General features: G+C 41.0%; 1 protein-coding gene across 1 annotated transcript; it reads left to right on the top strand.

The window, feature by feature from the left end:
- Nucleotides 1–569: 569 nt before the first annotated feature.
- Nucleotides 570–17623, top strand: LOC134469339 (ankyrin repeat and SOCS box protein 2-like). The gene is made up of 8 exons (XM_063223536.1): nucleotides 570–642; nucleotides 1139–1225; nucleotides 3673–3828; nucleotides 4036–4281; nucleotides 4916–5087; nucleotides 9954–10527; nucleotides 14758–14911; nucleotides 15348–17623. The coding sequence occupies exons 1-8, from the start codon at nucleotides 582–584 to the stop codon at nucleotides 15488–15490; spliced, it is 1593 nt and encodes a 530-aa protein (XP_063079606.1). The 5' UTR covers nucleotides 570–581; the 3' UTR covers nucleotides 15491–17623.
- Nucleotides 17624–19144: the final 1521 nt, after the last annotated feature.

Here is a 19144-nt window from a genome sequence, read left to right as displayed (position 1 = left end):
AAATATCTTAAGCCAGTCACTAGCAATGAGTGAAAAAAAAGGTTTTGTGTAATCCGTCATATTTTGTGAGAAATCGCAGAGAAAGCGTATATTCTGCTGGGGTATGTAAACATATGAGCACCACTGTAATTTCTCAATAAAAACAAAAAAACCCTTTCTTTCAGAGTGTTCAACTTTCTTTCAGAGTTCAAAAATTAGTCCCTCTACCTAGTTCAACCTGTTTTTTTTGTGATAAACTGGTTCAGTAATTAGATAAAAATATCGCAGCAGAACTTGTTGATGATGATTGTTATGAAATAGAGGATATTTTTCAGGCGCTGTTCTGCTTCTGCTGAAGTTCATCATGGCTGCTGCAAGCCTTGCTAGGCCCGCAACTCTGACTTACGTTACCTATGAAGACTACACTGCCTATGGCCACTTGACTGATGATGAGCTACTGCAGATGGCCATTGAACGCAGTCTGTCTGAAGACCAACAAGGCCCCTCGGAATACGCTAAAGCAAGTTTCATACCAGCATCCGAGCCACCCAAAGAGGAAGACATACCCACAGAAGCCAGGCAGGAGGATGCAGCCGGACAGAATGCTGCCCTGCAAACACAGAGAGCTGCAGCCGCTGAGAACCCAGATGTCAATCCTTCCAGGTAAATGTGAAACACAGCAGGTCTGAGAACTGAAAAGACGGACTGTACCCAAACAACATTAACAACAATATCTTGCATTCAGAGAATGTTTCAGAGATTTTACATCGCTGTGCAGTTTTTAAACTTAGACTCATCAAGACTTTCCAAAATACTTATTCACCCTTTTAACCCATTGATGCCTAAAGCACCTGCAAAAAAGGCCTGCTGAATGCCTAAGCCCTTGTTGGGAAAGTTGCCCTCAGCCTATAAAAACCTAAATATCTTGGCCTCTGATGCACATAAAAACGTGAAATAAGTTGCATTTAAACCCTAAGACCCTCATCTGGCATTAGAATGTGTTCAATCTGCTGTAACATACCCACATTTTTATTTAAAAAGCTAAAATCTCAAGAGCCTGAACGCAGCGTATATGTGTCTCCAGGCAGCAAAGGTTAAACAACATATACGAGTCTCCAGGCACCATTGGGTTAGAAGAGCCAGACTACCCATCCCACAGGTGTCATCATTTTGATGCAGAAAAGGAGCTGCTACTGGAATGGAGAATACGACGTGGAGGTCTACGCGAAGCTGAAAAAATCGCTGTGTAAGTGTCCTCCTTTGTGCAGAGTTACATACAGGTTCTAAAGTTTCTTTTTAAAAACGTCCACGTGAATATATACACTCACCAGCCACTTTATTAGGTACACCTTGTCTAATGTACTGGGTTGGACCCCTTTTTGCCTTCAGAACTACGCTAACTGTCTGCAAAAATACGTAGGTAGGCTGTGGTGTTGCACCAATGCTCAATTAGTACTACGGGGCCCAAAATGTCGCAACAAAATATCCCCCACATCATTACATGACCACCATCTTGGAATGCTTATACTAAGCAGGATGGATTTGTGTTTTCATGCTGTTGTTGATGCCAAATTCTGACCCTATACCATTCAAGTGTTGCAGTAGAAATCGACACCAGGCAACATTTTCCAACCTTCTACAGTCCAATTTTGGTGAACCTGTGCGGATTGTAGCCTCAGTTCCTCACAGGAGTGGCACCCAGTGTGGTCATCTGTCGCTGTAGGCCTATAGCCTGATTATCATCAACTTTCAAATCTCTTCGAGACTTGGTCTGACCAAGTGCATAACAGTTAATATTTCCCAAACGGCATTTCCCAAATGGCCTCCCTTGATTTGCTAATGATTGTTTGCTTCCCAACAAAGTGTATTTGCGGGAACTCAAAGTACTTGCATTGCTCTTGACCTGGCTGGTAGCAACGCTGAAGCTGTTGCGTCACTAGGAGGGCATGGCCTGGCTAGGAGGCCAAGCCCATCTTCCTCGAGGTTCAACATGCTGCGCATTCAGAGATGTTCTTCTGCATACCTTGGTTGTAACAAGTAGTGTGAAAAGCGTTACTGTCGCCTTTTCTATTACCTCAAACCAGTCTCGCTATTCTCCTCTGACCTCTGGCATCAACAAGCCATTTTTGTTTAAAAAAAAAAAAAGCATCACACTGGATATTTTATCATTTTCGAATCAATCTCTGTAAGATGTAGCGATAGGTATGCGTGAATATCCCAGTAGACACACAGTTTCTGAAATCCTCAGACCAGCCCATCTGGCACCAATAACCATGCCACATTCACTTAAATACAAGTGAAAAAGAAGTCCGCGACTTTGCCTGATGAAGACCTGAAGGTCGAAACGTTGCTCTATTAAATACACAGTAAGACAAGCAGTGTTGCGGACTTCTTTTTCACTTGGATTTACTCTCATTGTCCTGCACCTGGCCCATCGGGTGGGATGTGCACACATCTACTCCTCTGAACATTCACTTAAATAACCTTGCTGCCTCATTGTAATGTTCACTACAGCATTAAGTTGCAGCAATGTGCTAATCAGAAATGTACGTCAATAAGAAGTTGGACAAGTGTGCCTAATAAAGTGGCCGGTGAGTGTAGTGCAGTTACCGTAACTTAGCAACTATGCAAATTATACATTCGGTATAATTCATACATTCATTCATACATTGAGGCATACAGGCATTGACATTCCTTTTTTTCTTTTTTTTTTTACTTCACTTGACTATACAGTGCAGTTAATTTAGCAACTACACAGACATACTATTCCGTTGATGTTGATACCAAACACCTTCAAGTACATTTGCTTTATTGCAGGGATATACCGTCCTTAAGTTCAGCTATCTGGAAGAATGATGTCGAAAGAGTCAATCAAATATTAATGACAGAACCTGCCGAGACTTTGAACAAACCAAATGCAGAGGGCTGGATACATTTGCACGAGGCTGCTTATAACAATTGTGTGGATTGTTTAAAGTTGCTTTTAAGAGGTGTGTTAACAAATAACTTTTTCCCTTTCTAATATGTACTCTTAGATATGCTGTAGGAGAGTATTGTTTATTGGCACACTCAAAATTACGGCCACAGTGGGAGCTCTGAAAAGCTCTGGATAGGGCTGGATACATTTGCACGAGGCTGCATACTATGATCGTGTGGATTGTTTAAAGTTGCTGTTAAAAGGTATGGCAACAAATCACTTTTTCTCTTTCCAATACAGTTAGACAAGCAGTATATAAGCAGCAAATAACCTTTTCCCTTTCTAATATGTACTCTTAGATATGCTGTAGGAGAGTATTGTTTTATGAGCACACTCAAAATTACGGCCACAGTGGGAGCTCTGAAAAGCTCTAAGTGACACTGTCCCATTTTTGGAAATAAGCTTATTTTACACCTTCCCTTGAGTTAAATAATAGGGTTTTACCGTTCTTCTATATTTTCAACCGTTCTCTGGGTATGGCAGTGCAGATTTTACCTCCAAGCTAGCCGTTAACATTGAGTCCTATGAGACCAGTTAGCCGCCAGCTGATCTCATAGGACTCAATGTTAACTACTAGCTTGGAGGTAAAATTTGCACATTGACATTAACACATTAAGCTGAGCCTGATGGTATTTTCCATTCTTCAGTTTCCTGAGAATTCACCTCATTTCAACTGAAGTTTGTGTTCATTTGCTCTTCACCCCTGCACATTGTAGCCTTTCCTCATCTAGTCAACAAGTGCGATGACCAGGACCAGACGCCTCTTATAAAGGCTGTTGGTGAGAAAGCCATCGCCTCTGTCAACGTTCTCCTTAGTGCCGGAGGAGATCCAAACATAGCCAACAAATTAGGGGAGACAGCAGTCTACAAAGGTACCAAAACTAAACCAGCGAATTACATTTTGAACAGCTCTTCAGAGAACCTTCACAGAACCTTTTGACTTCTTTGAAGACGTCACTGAGGGCTGTCCTTTCTTTCTTTGTTTCATTGTAAACAGTGTCTGAGTTTTAGATTCTTCAAAGAAATGAAATGTTAGAAATAGCTCATTGTCATTTCTAACAAATGTCTTTTGCTTTCAGCTTGTGAGAAGGGCTCTGAGAAGATACTTGATGCTCTTTTAAAAGCTGGCGGGAACGCTGCCAGGGCAACCATTAACAGAGTCTCACCTTTACATGAGGCAGTGAAAAGCAAAAACCTCAACATGTGTAAGATGTTGGTAAAGGCTGGAGCAAAGTTGGGGGTTAAGAATACATATGGACTTGAGCCGCTCTTCACAGCCGCTCAGTGCGGATTCATGGAGGCGCTGAAATACTTTATCACACTTGGTAAGATTTTTTTTTGAGCTATCAACTCCAAACCTGCATGAAAAACACGCCATGGGGTCATATTAACCCATTGTGTCCTGGAGACACATATACGCAGCATTCAGGATTTTGAGATTTGAGCTGTTTTATTAAATATGTGGGTATGTGCTGAACGAATGAACACATTGTAATGCAAGATGAGGGTCTTTAAATGTAACCCATTGCATGTTTATATGTGCTTTGGAGGCTGAAATATTTAGGATTTAATAGGAAGAGGGCACCCTTTCCCAAAAAGGGCTTAGGACAAAATGGGTTAAGGACTTTTTAAATCTTCGAATTCAATCAAATGTCTGAACACATTTCATTCTTGTAAAGGGGATTGTTTTGGTGTTGCTTTCCTGTTCAGTGTATGGTGAACACTAAGGTATAGAATCTGAAATCCTGGTTGTAAATTAAAATTTCTAAGAAGAACCTTTCGTTTGCCACTGTGGGGGGGGAGCCTGTAAAAGCCTCTTGGGATATTGGAGAGGTTCTCTTGAAGGTTCCTGAAAGAAGTTCCACTGAGAACGTTTTACCGTGTGTTGGTAGAATTTTAAATTTTCATGTGGTTCACCAGCATTAACTACAGCCATTCATTTTTGTTCATGTTTTGTAGGTGGAAATGTCAACACGCAGGCTAACGATGGGGCAACAGCTTTGTATGAAGCATCTAAAAATGGCCATGAGGAGTGTGTAAGGCTACTGCTGTCTGAGAAAGCAAATGCAAACCAAAGAAGCAAATCGGGCTTAACTCCTCTACATGTTGCGTCAAAGAATGGACATGTTAAGTGAGTAGGTTAAGAGAGTTGGTCAGTCTAAAGCTCCCTGTACATCGAAGGCGAACTAAGCGACCTGCGCGGTGGAAGTCATTCTTTCTCTATGGAGGGAAGGCGAATAAAGCTACCAGAGCGAATTCGCCGGGAGCGAAGCTTCTTGAGCGACCAGAGCGAATTTTGATGACTAAACTCAAGCTAATCTTAAGGGAATTCGCTATGACGCGGTTCTGCGAAAACCAATTGGAACGTTCATATGGACGAATGTCCCAGGCTGTCAAGATTATGTGATTATGTGATTAGCTGAATCAAACATGTCAATGCCGCGTCTAGAGCGAATAAAGTGAATTAATGGCGAAACTTCTTCAACCACCCCAGCTACCTGGGTTGCGTAGGTAGCGCCTGGTATACACGGGCCATAATTGATTTGAAGAGCTTTGACTTGAATGATTGGAAGAGCTTTTTGTTCCCAAAATCCCATAAATGCAACTTTCATGCTTTTTTTTCATTTTAAAGGTTAACTTTTCAACAAAGACGCTTTTGCACACCTCTGTAGTTGGGCAGGTGCGTAGGATGTTATCGCAGTGGGGTTATCATTCAAGTGTGAAGAAATCCCGCGAACTGTCCATTCCATCAACAAACTATAATACAACAAAAGTTTGTTGGTGTGCCGGATTTCTTAACACTTCAAAGGGTAACTTTTGCCAATTTCGACATGCAGCTGTAATGCTCACACTACCCTGGACTTGTCAGTACCTGAGAATTTATTTTTTTCTTCAGCCTTTTCCGAGAAACTGGTCATTGTAATAGGGGCAGGTGTTAGTTTACATTAAAACTTGATTCATTCCCAAAAACCTCCAAAAGGTTATGCAACATCAGCAGAAAACTAGCAAACAGTGATACCTTTTGGGATAATATTTGGAGTAGGCCCATGTTAGGAAAGTTTTCAATATAAACAAAATCTGCCCCATTAGAATTGCTCAGATCTCGGAAAGGGCTGAGTCGAAAATTCAGCATTACCGGGTACTGACAAGTCAAGGGTAGCGTGAGCAATACAACAGCATACTGGAATTGGCAGCAGTTATCCTTTAAGGTAGCAACAGGGCAATTGGAATGGTGTTGATCTTGTTGTTTTGTTTACCAAGCAGCCAAATTAGGATTTTACTGACATTAACGTTAGAATTTTTTCCTTAACCCTCTGAGGTCTAAGGCCTTTCAGAGGCTTTTAGGCTGCTTGCACCACCCTGACATTTTCAAGTATTTTCAACTAACAGTAAGCATCTATGCAAAAGTGGAATATATGGTTGTATTGAAAAGCCTGACAAGAAATAATCTGAAAAAAAATTGGATGTCATACAAACATGTTTTATTTAAATTGAGTATAAACACAACTGTACAAAAAAACAGGTTTCAGAGGTCTTCAAAAAGTTCAAGAAAACACACAATAAATATATCTAGCCAAGACTTTTGAAGTTTGAATCTTGTAAACAAATGTGTTGGCAGCATAAAAGTGAAAAGGGCATTTAGAAATGTTGTGTTGTTTTCATACAAATTGCAAAAAAGAATGACTATGTCACTGCCACTGCCTGTCTCATTTGAATACTAATGAGATAGGTGTGAACAAACCTCTAAAGGGCTCTGCATACTTCACGTGCGCACTTTGGCGCGTGTGGCGCGAGAACCATTAATGACGTCATCACTTGCGACAGACTATTCATACTTCAAAAGCGCTTTCGCTCGCATTGTCGGAAGTGCCCTCTGCTGTTCATGAGAGAAACGGCAGTATTTTTCGCAACTCGCAGCGTGAGTTCTACGGATGTATAAAATAGAAAGCCAAACACGGCTGCTGTAGGGCTACTGAACGTCTGACTTGTGACTTACCACATTGAAACATATATTTTTTGTTGTAGCCTACATTGCCAGATCATTCCAAGACCATGTGAGAGCATTGTTCTGGCAGCAGAATTTATAAATAGATCGCCGAACACAACGTGCTTCTGAACAAAGTAAACAATTGTTTCACTGAACAACATTTAAGAGAGAAGATAAAATAACTCTCTAGGACATTTTATTATCCTCAAAATGATACAGGATCCATTCTGTAGTAGCCTACAGTAGTAGCCTCTCTTCGCAACTCCTGCTTTGTCTGCCTACCTGCATGGTCGCTGGTGGCGCACGACAAGTTACAAAAAATGTGGGGTGCACGACGTCGCGACACGGCAGCTCGCGACACGGCAGCTCGCGCCACGGCGTGTGACGTCATTTTGGGTCACGTGACGGCGCGAGTGAGGTCGCGAGTGAAGTATGAAGGAGGGTAGCGCCAGTCACGACAAGTATGAATCCCCCTTAATGGCCCACACCCCCCTGTCAATCCCCATGTGCTCTGATAGCCCCAACCCCCCTGTCACTCTAGGTCTGCTGTGGCAGGACACTGTCTTTGCCTCTGAAAGGGGCGTGTTGTCACCTCTGAATAGCCACTCAAGCACCGGTACTTTACATGTGAATAGCTATAGGTGTGGCTGCTACAGGCAGAGAGTACAGAATATGCGAAGATTTCTTTTCACTTTCTTTAAATTGGGCCAGCTATATAATTTATTCAATATATATATATTTATATATTTATTCAATTTATATATATCTGGAAGGTCTAGGGTTTCTAATGGTGTAACTTATGTGTTTCAATGACACAAACTCACAGAGTTACAGATTTGTTTTTGGAGACATGTCAAATTGCCCTCTCAAGGGCAATTAGACCTCTATGGGTTAATTTTTTAAAGCATAATTCACCGCTTGCAAATTGTTGTGTTGCTTAGAAATTCACCACCAGCCCACAGATCTATTCTTTATTAAAGATTGATGTATATTGTATTATTTATTATTGTATCTTTATTGGTGTACAGCAGTGGTCTCCAATTAACTTTTCCCAAGGGCCAAATAATTTAGAGCAAGCGAGGCCGCGGGCCAGACACCCCCCCCCCCAAAAAAAAAAAACTAATAAAAAAAAAAAGTAAATAATAATAATAATAATAATAATAATAATAATAAAATAAAAAATTAAAACATATAGAAACACTGTTGAAATATTGAAATATTATTATTAGCTGTTGCACTATAGTGCCAGAAAGGAATGTAATTAAAGACCCAACTGTGGAGAGAGAGAGAGAGAGAGAGAGAGAGAGCATGTTCAACTGCTGAATGCATGTTCAACTGCTGAACGTGCTCTCCAGCAGAGCCATTTCAGTCACGGAGGGAGGGAGGGAGAGAGATTTACATGACAAGACCTAAAACAAATAGGTCTATATGTTCGCTAAAATCCCAATTCGGTCGGGGAACAAAAGTCATTTCCATGGCGATTCAATCTCATTTCTGCATCTCACATCTGCCTGAACAGAGAAGACGCAAGCTCATGCCACAGGTGGCACACAGGCAAAATAGTTAGTTTCCAGGAATGCTCGTCCTCTATTTTTGCGGTCGCTTTCGAAAAGCATGTTAGTTTTCCTCCAACGCTTTCCCGACGTATGCATTCTCTGCTCAAATGATCTCGCATAACGCGCCCCTACCAAACAACGGGGGAAAATATTCTCCAAATTTAGAATAGGCTACTACAGTACGCAGGCTAAAATGCAAAGAAGATGATATCACAAATACACAAAAACAGCGCAGGGGAGGAGAATCGTCCACATTTAACAGAGGGCAGAGTGCTCTAACTGCATAACTGAGCGCTCAAGACTCTTCTGGTTGAACAGAGGGAAACACGCTCAGCGTGCGTGCAGATTACGGGCTGTCGGGGAGATGAGGTGGGCCATCAGGAATATTAAACCCTATTCTGCCTAACTACTAGCCTACGTATGTTTCCTGGACATTTCTGAAATTCGGGTTAGGGGTAGGGTGGGGCAATGTAGCCTACTGTTCTCAGATGCTTGCGTGGCGCTTTGCTCTCAGATAAATTACCTCGCATAATACGACACTTCCTTACAGATACGGTCAGCCAGACCTTGAATATTACGAGTGCAAGACAAAGCAAAGCTGATATAACAAATACATACAATAGAAGTAAAGGAGAATCGTTTACATCTGCAAACTGAAGAGAGTTGAGAAAACTCCAACGACTCGCCTTAAATAACTGCGCTTCGCGCCTCATGACTCTCCAGGTTTAATAGAAAGGGCGTGGCTCACCACGGCGCGCAGGCTGCACCCAGGCAACGTTGACCTTCAGGAATACTCTGAAAATCTTATACCTGGCTCTATATTTCCAAGACATTTTTAAGGAACTGGTTTAGTTTTTGTTCTCCCTTCTTTTGGTCACGACTGTTCTCTGGAGCTTGAGTTGCGTCTCTTGGTCTCTAGGCTACCTTGCATAAATGATACTTCAAATACGGGATAATTGTCATCCAAACTTAAAATAAATGTGAGTAAACAAAAGACAAAATGTATCTGGCCTCATAAATACATACAAATAGGGAAGGAGATAATTGTCCTCATTTTCAACCAGAAGAGAGGAGAGTGCTTCGACACCGCACAATTGCGAATGGTGTGATGTCCGAGGTCGACGCAATGATAAATAACGGCTAGTCTAGATGTCTAGCAGACAACAGATTTGTACTTCACCATTTTCCCTCATTGTCAATGTCTGTCATGAGACTGTTAATATAAGATTTAACTATATGTGAATGCTTAAGAGAGATCAATGATGTTTTTGTGATCGCAAATCGCGCATGGCCACAAATAGGCACATTTATGGTTTCATTTTTAAGGACCTCATGGCGGGTCAAAAGTTTGCTGCCCGTGGGCCGCAGTTGTTTGGAGACCAGTGGTGTACAGTGTGATCAGTGTTAGCCCTAATTCTATCATATTTTCCATTCTCCTCGTTTCAAACTGCAGTGTGGTTTTGCAACTGATTCCTCGAACCATCAGAACTAAGATACAGCTCAGCAGTATCAGCCCACTGCATCTCGCAGCTGAATGCAACCAAGACGAGGTCCTGGAGATTCTCATCCGAGAAGGCTTTGACGTCAACCAACAGCTGTCGCCTGAATACTCAAAGATGTACGAGGACCGTCGCACCACAGCACTGTACTTCGCTGTGCGGGGAGGCAATGTGGAGGCGGCCTCCATGCTGCTCGAGGCCGGCGCAGACCCAAACCTGGACCTCTTCAACCCTCTCCTGGTCGCTGTGAGAAAAGGCAACGTGGAGATGGCGTCTCTGCTGATTGAACATGGTGGAAATGTGAATGCTTCCATGCCAACGCAACTGACCACCTTCCCGGCTGCTATGCTCTTCTGCATAAAGCACAGAAGAATGTCTAAGACACTGCTGGACAACGGGTTGGATGCTGACGCCTGCTTCGACTGTATCTATGGGAACAACACGCATCCTCCAGTCCAGATAGACCGCTCCTCTAGGGATGATCCGAACCTGCGTGGGCTGGCAGTGCCTCTTGGTTCAACTGCACAGGTTTTTTTTTCTTCTCTTTAATTTCAGCCGGCTTTTGGGATTTTATTAGATAGGGCAGTAGAGAACAGACAAGAAATGGTTAGGAGAGAGAAAAGGAGTAGCGTTGGGAAAGGGTCGCAAAATGAATGGTTCTCAATTGTCAATGTGCCCGTATAGTACACTATATATTTGCAGTACACCACTGTGACCCATATGACGAGTAGTTTTAATAGGTGTACATGCCAGAAACACCATTTTTCTTAGAATATGTCAGGGTGGCAAGGTTTTTCATAGAATTTCCCCCTTGTTCCCTCTGCAATGTAGTATGCACAGTATAGATATTCATGTACTATGCGCAGTATGTGATATGCAAGTGACATGGCCCTCCCATGTTCATGGAATTGTCTTCAGGGCGTTGACAAGCTTGAGGGAGTTTGTTTCCCTGTCTGCCTGAATGGCACCACCACATGCTGCAGCTTCTATTTGTGAGGACAATGTTGACGCTTATAGATGGATCTTTGTTGACATTTGGTTTTAAGGTGGGCATACATTGTGCGATATTTTCAATCATGGATATTAAGCTCCTGCTCACACTGCCCGAGGGAATCACACAGGTTAAAAGTTCACATCTTGCGACTCACATCCTCATATTATACGAGCCGAGGGTCGGATGCGAGCAGAAGGCTCACACTGGGATACCACAGGCTTGTTTTCCGGAACTGCAGATGACAGAAATGCGGAAGGGAAACGCCCACCTGAGGTGGAGACGAGGATGTGCTCAAGAGCGAATTGCACTGCCCTGTCAATTTGAGCATGTTAAGTGTAAAATCGGGTCATAGCTCTGCGTTTTGATTTTCATTTGCAAGCTTTTCGGGAGGTGACCAGCAAGCCCTGAATTTCAGACAATTGCTACATTATCATTAGTGACTGCTTTTCATTTTATTGTATGGTGGTTTGCATATGGGTCAGTGACAAAAGATTTGTACAAAGAGAAATTATAAAATGTTCAAATACATTATTCTAAACATTTCCATCAGGTTTTCTAAAATGTATATTTTGTATTTCTGTGTTCATGCAATGATAAATTGCTTTTCAACATTGAATGTCTGGTTGCCCATAAAATGTCAAATTTCATAACAACAATAAAGATGTAATATTGGGTATTTACTTTCAAATACACATAATAAAAGTGTGCTTGCCAAAATAGTTACTTTGTATCATTCTATAACTTGACAAGAGATGACAAAAAGTTGATACATTGTGTACATTGAAAAAGAGGACTGTAACTTAGTCACTAACATTTTCTTTAAAGCAAGAATGTATTTATGGAAAATGTTGGTTGCACCAATCGATCAAAACCTGTAACCAGTCTCTGTATCAGTTGGTGCAACCAGTATTTTCCATATGACTATCTTCATTTTAGTAATAGCTTCTTCTGTAAAGCAACAATAACGTTTTTTTTGTCTTTTAAACCATGCTAGTGTTGTGAAGTAGCAATATGCTACAAATTAAATCTCTACCACATAACAACTGTGGGGTACCCTAACGAGCAAGCAGACTCTGTATGTTGACATTTTCATATGGTGCAACACCGACATAAAAAATGTGTTGCTTTGGGTAAAAGTTTAGGTTTAGGTCAAAATGTTCATTCAAGCTTTATAGGCCTTCTGATGAAAATCTATCAAAGTTTGTGATGTGGATGTTGAGATTTTAAGCATGGTTTTAAAATGTATAGGGGCCTGCTTATTTTTGACAGGAATTTTGAATTTTAAATGTTTTTCTAACGTTGTAGTATTTGACATGCAGCTATTAACACCATTCTCAGAAAAAGCTGAATTAAGCCGATTTCATGAAAGGTTACACATCTAGTCATGTAGCAAATACGCTAATAATTTCTTGTGGCATGGTCTTCATGCACAAATTAACAAAATTGCTCCTCAATCTGTGAAAAATATATTCTGTTTCTTTTAGTCATCGTTAAACAAGACAAATGTAGAATTATGCCAACATGATTTATAATGGGTTTTGTTGAGAATGTCACCCGTTTCAGGTTGAAATTTGTAGTTCAATGTTTTTACCGATACGCCACATGACCCTTTTTACTTTTATACTGGGCCTTTCTCAAAACCTAGTGCGCGCACTTCCAAGTGTACCAGCCTAATTAGTGACACCCAGTGATTGGATACACTTTGGTGGAGTATCCAATCACTGGGTGTGACTAATAAAGAGTATCTAATCACTGGGCGTGACTAATTAGGCTGAATACACTTGGAAGTGTTTGCAGTAGGTTTTGAGAAATGCCCACTGTCACGGCCCTGCAGTGATCATTGCAGGGTTCCACCACGACACTAGGTGGCTCTGCATTCAATTGTTTTTTTTTTCAGGTGCTGGCTCAGATTGGATGACTCCTGGGCTGGCCTTTAAAATTCACTCCAGCGCATTCACTCTCTCTGCCTCTTTGCCTCTCTGTTGTCAGTCTGTCTGTGAGAGCTAGCCAGGGCCTACGCAACTCTGCTATTTTGCCATGTCAGATGATGCAACAGCTAACAACATTTGACATACCGTATTACATTCAGAATGCATATCCTGTTACGGATTGTGTGGCTGTGAAATCTCAAATGTTGACCTAAACCTAAACTTATACCTAAAAAAAACATTGAAAATGTCATCATACAAACACAGTCTGCTTTTCCTAGGGTACGGTACCCAACAATTGCTATGTGGTACAGATTAAATTTGTATCATATTGCTACTTCACAACACCAGCAATTTTGAAAGAGAATCTCCCATAAACAAAATTAAACGTTAATGTTGCTATACAGAAGAAACTCTCACTAAAATTAAGATTTAAAACACTGGTTGCACCAATTGATACAGACTGGTTACAGCTTTCAGAATAATTTGTCAAAAAAATATTAAGAAAATGCCAGAAAGGATTGCTATTTTGTTTCTATACAGAAATGTCACATAGAATTAAATTATGAAATAACCCCAATATGATCTGTTTTCAAGTAACAGAAAGATATTCAGTAACTGTTTTTTGCAAACACATTTATTTCGTGTTGAAAGTAAATACTCAATAGGCTATTACATATTATTCTATTGCCATTGTGCCATTTGACATTTTGAGGGGCAACCAGACATTCATTTTGTTAAAAGATATGTATGTAAAATGTATTTAATATTGCATAAAGCACACAGAAATACAAAAAATACACTGAAGAAATCCTGATTGAAATATTTTATCTTTTCTCATAATGCAAATCCTTATTTGTTACTGACTTGTAAATAGAGAATACACAACGAGTCAGTCCAGTTGGACACTTGGGGCACGGAGAAACACTGCAGGACTAAAGCCCAAGCCACAAGGGCTGCCACATCCCCGTGGAGTGTAGGTCCACGATCTCGGACTCCATACGCGAAAAGGGACCAAATGGGCCAAATTATCATAGACATTAAATCAGCTGCCTCCGTGGTGCCATGCTTTTAAAGTACTGGGAATACTGGCGATTGGTTCCCCGTCAGTCACTGGACACTAACGCGACATTGGGATACCGCACAGCTTTAAAGGCGCAAACACCCAATATGCTACACTAGCACCTTAGTAATATATTTTCAATTGACATTGCCATAATGGAAATGTGTATTAAAAGTTCACTTGTGCACTTGGTGGCAGTAGGCATTAAATTTTGCCTGAACCCACCCAAAGAAAAGCCAAAAATCTTGAACAAGAGTGACTTGTTTCCCTAAGCAATACTGGAATGTGCTATCAATGCTAATTGTCCCATTGTTTCATTTTCGACTCAACTCCGAACATTCGCTCCAACTTTGATTTCAAGAAATGACTACGTCGATGAACTAAGCATCAGACTAAAAAATTGTAAATACTGAAACATGTATATCTGAATGATGGTTTCGAGAAATGGTTGCATTGTTTCTTTCTCATAATTCAAGTCAAGTAGGAAATTAGCAATGGCGGTTGAGAAACGCACCAGAGTAGTGGGGAGCCTGACTGTTAAACCAGTCTCCCAGTTTACCAGTCTTTCAAAGTACTTCATGGTGACGCGAGTAAGTGCTATGGGTCAGTAGTCCTTTAGCAATGATGCTGGCGACTTCTTTCGTAGTGGTACAAGGAAGGTGGATTTTAAATTTGCTGTTTGTGTTACAGGTGATACTATGTCATTATAGATGATATCATATACAACCCTTCAATTTTGCAAATGGTTTATTTAATTATTTTATTCTCTCTAGTTTTGTGAGGTGATGGCAGATCCCATCAACTTGCCTTGGCTGGAAACGATAATCGATATGCTCTTAGATTACACGGGCCACGTGAAACTCTGTTCAAGACTCTCAAACCTCCTGGACAGCACCAGCAATGGCCAGTACATCAAGGATAAAGCAAGTAGGTTGAATTGCATTTATACTGCTCAAATGCTTTACCCCTTTAGTTGCAGTACATCTAAGACAGAGTGAATGAACGCCATAGCACTTAAAGGTGAACTCTGTAGTATGAGAAGTTTTATGGGGGCATCTTTTTTCTGTATATTTTTTATTGTATCATTATTATTTGGGTTGCTAAGGTCCCTACTGCTATTGGGGTCCTAGGTAATGGCTAGTTACTCCACACCCTCCATCACTACACAACCCTTCCCCTTTAATAACACCTTTCCTATTTAGCACCACGTCAGCCCACCTTCTACTGACAGCATTATAAACCAGTTGTTTGTTCAATGTATTTATTTATGTCCTACTCAGGAAGATGAGTTTACAGGTTTACACACAAGCAATGCTGTAATATTTATTTTGCTAAACTGAACAAATTTCTTTGCAAATTTCAGATCCACCGCTCGCCCTTCTACAACTGTGCCGCCTACATATCCGCAAGCTAGTGGGACAACAGCAACTGAGGCAAATGATCTCGCTGCCACTGCCCGAACGTCTCATCAGACTGCTGTTTTACAACAATTCAGAGTGGCAGTGAAGCTGCTTTGAATAGTCTGCATACATGGGTTCTCAGTGTTTATCAACACAATGTTGTGAGGAGGGGCAAGACACTGGCAGCCAACCACGTGAGCTAATTTGATATCGAATATTATATTCGATAGCAGTTTCCAACAATCAGAGGTTGAGTTGTGCGCAGCTAGGTTTGCGCAGTCAGGTTATAAACAACATTTAGAACCCTTTGTCATTTGTCTGGTTTGGAGGAGTGCAGCTACATGAAGCAGTTCTTTTTTATTGCCTCACATTTGCCATGTATGTAGAATACTATAGAGCTCGCAAGTGGGTGATGTCACGTTGTATGCGGCGGATTAGCATTTTAACTGCATCCGGTTTGTAAAGAAATTCCCACAATACCAGCCATAGGGATACTTGTTGAACAAAAGTATAAAGCGTTAACAATCGGCATTCACGTGTCCCCGCATTCTTTCCTTATCAACAAAAGGTACAACACAATCAGAAACGAAACATAACTATAATAAAATAATGTTGCTATCCCCTAATCGGGAATTTTTGAGAACTACATCTCACATCTCACGTGAGCTCAAACCAGTTCCTGCTGCAAGGACTAGTCAAGTAAGCAGACTTCAGCTCGATGGTAAGTTTTGAAATTAAACCAAGGCAATCAGACTTAATGCAGTTATGGCATTCTTTGACTTTTATCAAAATAGTGTTGTGAGGAGTTAAAAACAACATGTACCAGGGCTTGTTGAGAAATATTTCCAAAGTCTCGTACGGGAGTATAGTGTATGATGGTTACCATGGTTTACCATGGATACAGCCAGTGGCATTTGATACAAATCTCCCTCGTGTATTCTGACAGTTTTCCCGCTTTAGCATGTTGATAGCAACATTGTAGGACTTGCTATGGCAAGCCCGCTTAACTCATTGACTGCCTTTGACGAATTCCACCGTCTTTTTGAATTGTGACACACCATGCTAATGAGCACACAAGTTTGTTTATTGGAATTGAATTGAAACAGTAGGAGAGTGTGACAGCGTGTGTACATGATAGGCGTTGTTTTGCACAAACTCTCTCTGCTGCATTCCTAATAGTAAAGTGCTGTTTTTTGTGTGTACCTAGGTGCAAAAGTGTGACCATGCTTAGCTAAAGCAGATCAACAGATTTTGACCAGATGCCCAGAATCTGGAGCAGCAGTGGCCATAAACCCAAAGTTTATGACCAATATGACCAATTAGGCCTATTGACCAATGGCATCAGACTCATAAGAATCCTCCTTGATGACCACTCAGAGCATGAAACCATGTCAGTAGAGCAGACTACTGACTACAGTAGAGCAGACTCTCTGCCTCTCACTGCTAGACCTATGCCATGCATACAGTCAATCCGGAAAGTATTCACAGCGCTTCACTTTTTTCACATTTTATTGTCTTACAGACTTATTTCAAATGCTACAAATGAGTCTCTGTTGTCAAAATCCTACACAAATTATTCCATTACGACCATGTGAACCATCACTATCTAAAGCAAATGTGTTTATCTTGGTCTCATCAGACCACACGACATGGTTCCAGTGATCCATATCCTTGGTCTGTTCATCTCTCTTGAGACCAAGATAAACAAATTAGCTTTGGATGGCGTCAAGCATGTGTGGTGGTAAACTAGTGAGTTTTACACAAAAAGTGCATCATCTGGCTAGTCAAGCATGGTTGTGGAACTGACATGGTTTGGCGATGTATGGATGCCGTCAACATTGGAAATCTGAATTACACCTAAAGAAGCATGCATGTTAACATGCACTGTGACTACAGAAGCAGATCATGATACTCTCCATAGGATTTCATTCAAAACTCACACCCATCTATTTTAGCCAGGTGCAGACTCAAAATGTACAATTTCAATGTACGGAAAGGTTGAAACACACACCGATGACCTCCCTTTTAATCCCTTTTCATTTCGAAATGAAAAAAGGAATGTAGTTGCTGCCAAAGGTGGTTCTACAAAGTATTAAGCAAAGGCTGTGAATACTTATGTAAATATGATTTCTTTGTCTTTTATTTTTATAAATTTTCAAAACTGTCGAGACGACTTGTTTTTCACATGGTCATAATGGAATAATTTGTGTAGGATTTTTACAACAGAGTTTCATTTGTAGCATTTGGAATAAGGCTGTAAGATAATAAAATGTGAAAAAAGTGAAGCGCTGTGAATACTTTCCGGATTGACTGTATGATCATATCAAGTAGCACTTTATTGTGGTATAATCAAGATGATCTGCTGGTTTGTTTTGCAGCATGTACTACTACTAATTATGTGTGTAAGGTATTGAGCTGGCACACTGAAACTATCCAATGTCTCCACTGTCAGTTATGCAATAAGTACCTTAAGTCTAGATGTGGTTATTTGACTGACATTCGTTGAATCATCTGAAGTTTCTCGGTGTGTATTTCTGTCAGTGGTAGTGCTGCTTTTTCCTTTTTTAGATTATTAATTCCCTTTTGCTACTGAATCTGAGTTGTCATATGTTTTATTGATGACTTTGTCTTGTTGTGTTTTTGCACAGTTAGGCTGTGGCCAGGGCCGGTTTTAAGCATAGGCCGGCTAGGCGGTCGCCTAGAGCGCGATGTGAAGAAGGAGCGCCGAAATGGCGCTCTCCGATGCGTAATTTTGCGTTATGGAGGTTTTTTTATGAAGTCGCAATCAACAAAGCGTGGCGAAAGCGCTCCTCACGGCAAAACGCCCCTCAGCCAATAGTAATATCGCTTTCAACTGTCTCTGGGAAGTCTGTGAACCAATAAACAGACAGTCCTGAGAAAGGGGGCGGGATGAGTGACAGCGTGCGATCTATTTTGAATTTGGAGACTCACTCGAGAGACAGAGGGAAGCGCAGACAGAACAGTGCTGCTCTGCTGGGTGGAGAATTGTTATGTTCTCATTAAACCAGTCATTGCATGATGCAGGAGTTGCAGAGGTTGTTTTGGAACTATGTGATTCAATCAGCAACCGTTTGTGATTATGGAAAGCCTAATAGTTATGAGGCTACTGTTTGGAATTAGAGGGAAAAAGAGCTTTGTTTTTGATCTGAGAAATCGCTAGTTAGCATGCTAACATTAGCCAAGTATGCCAAGCAATGAAATCCAAGCAATGTAAAGTAAGACTGGTGCAATGTTTAAAACAATTTTAGCTGCCATATGTCCCTCCATCCACTTGAATGAATTACCTGCTTGTTGTAATCTTAAAAAAAAACATTGTTTCCAGACCAGAATGACATACATGAATCATGTAACACAGAACCATGCACATCATGTTTTCATGCTGAGTGATGTAGTATTGCAGACAAGAGAGGCTATCTACTATATTTTGTATATTACTCTCCCTTTCTCTCACCCTGTCCCTCCAGTTCAAACACATAGATAGCCCCCTTCTCATTCTCCTACTCACAAATGCACCACTATTTCCAGTCCAGAAATGAAATTAGTTCGGAATCATAGACAGCACAAATGTGTAGCTTATTAAAATTGTTATGCTGACATGTTGTGATGCTGTAGGTAGGCCTAGGCCTAGGTGTAGATAGGCTATCAATGCAGACCTCCTTGGTAGGCCTATTGTCTACACATGCATTTTACATGCAAATGTACTGTATCACTCTCCTGGCATTTCAATTCCATATTACAA

Source organism: Engraulis encrasicolus, chromosome 18 (genome assembly GCF_034702125.1).
Source record: "Engraulis encrasicolus isolate BLACKSEA-1 chromosome 18, IST_EnEncr_1.0, whole genome shotgun sequence".
In the NCBI taxonomy this organism is placed as follows: domain Eukaryota; kingdom Metazoa; phylum Chordata; class Actinopteri; order Clupeiformes; family Engraulidae; genus Engraulis; species Engraulis encrasicolus.
The sequence above is the reverse complement of the archived record's forward strand: the minus strand, read 5'-3'. Positions and strand labels throughout refer to the sequence as shown.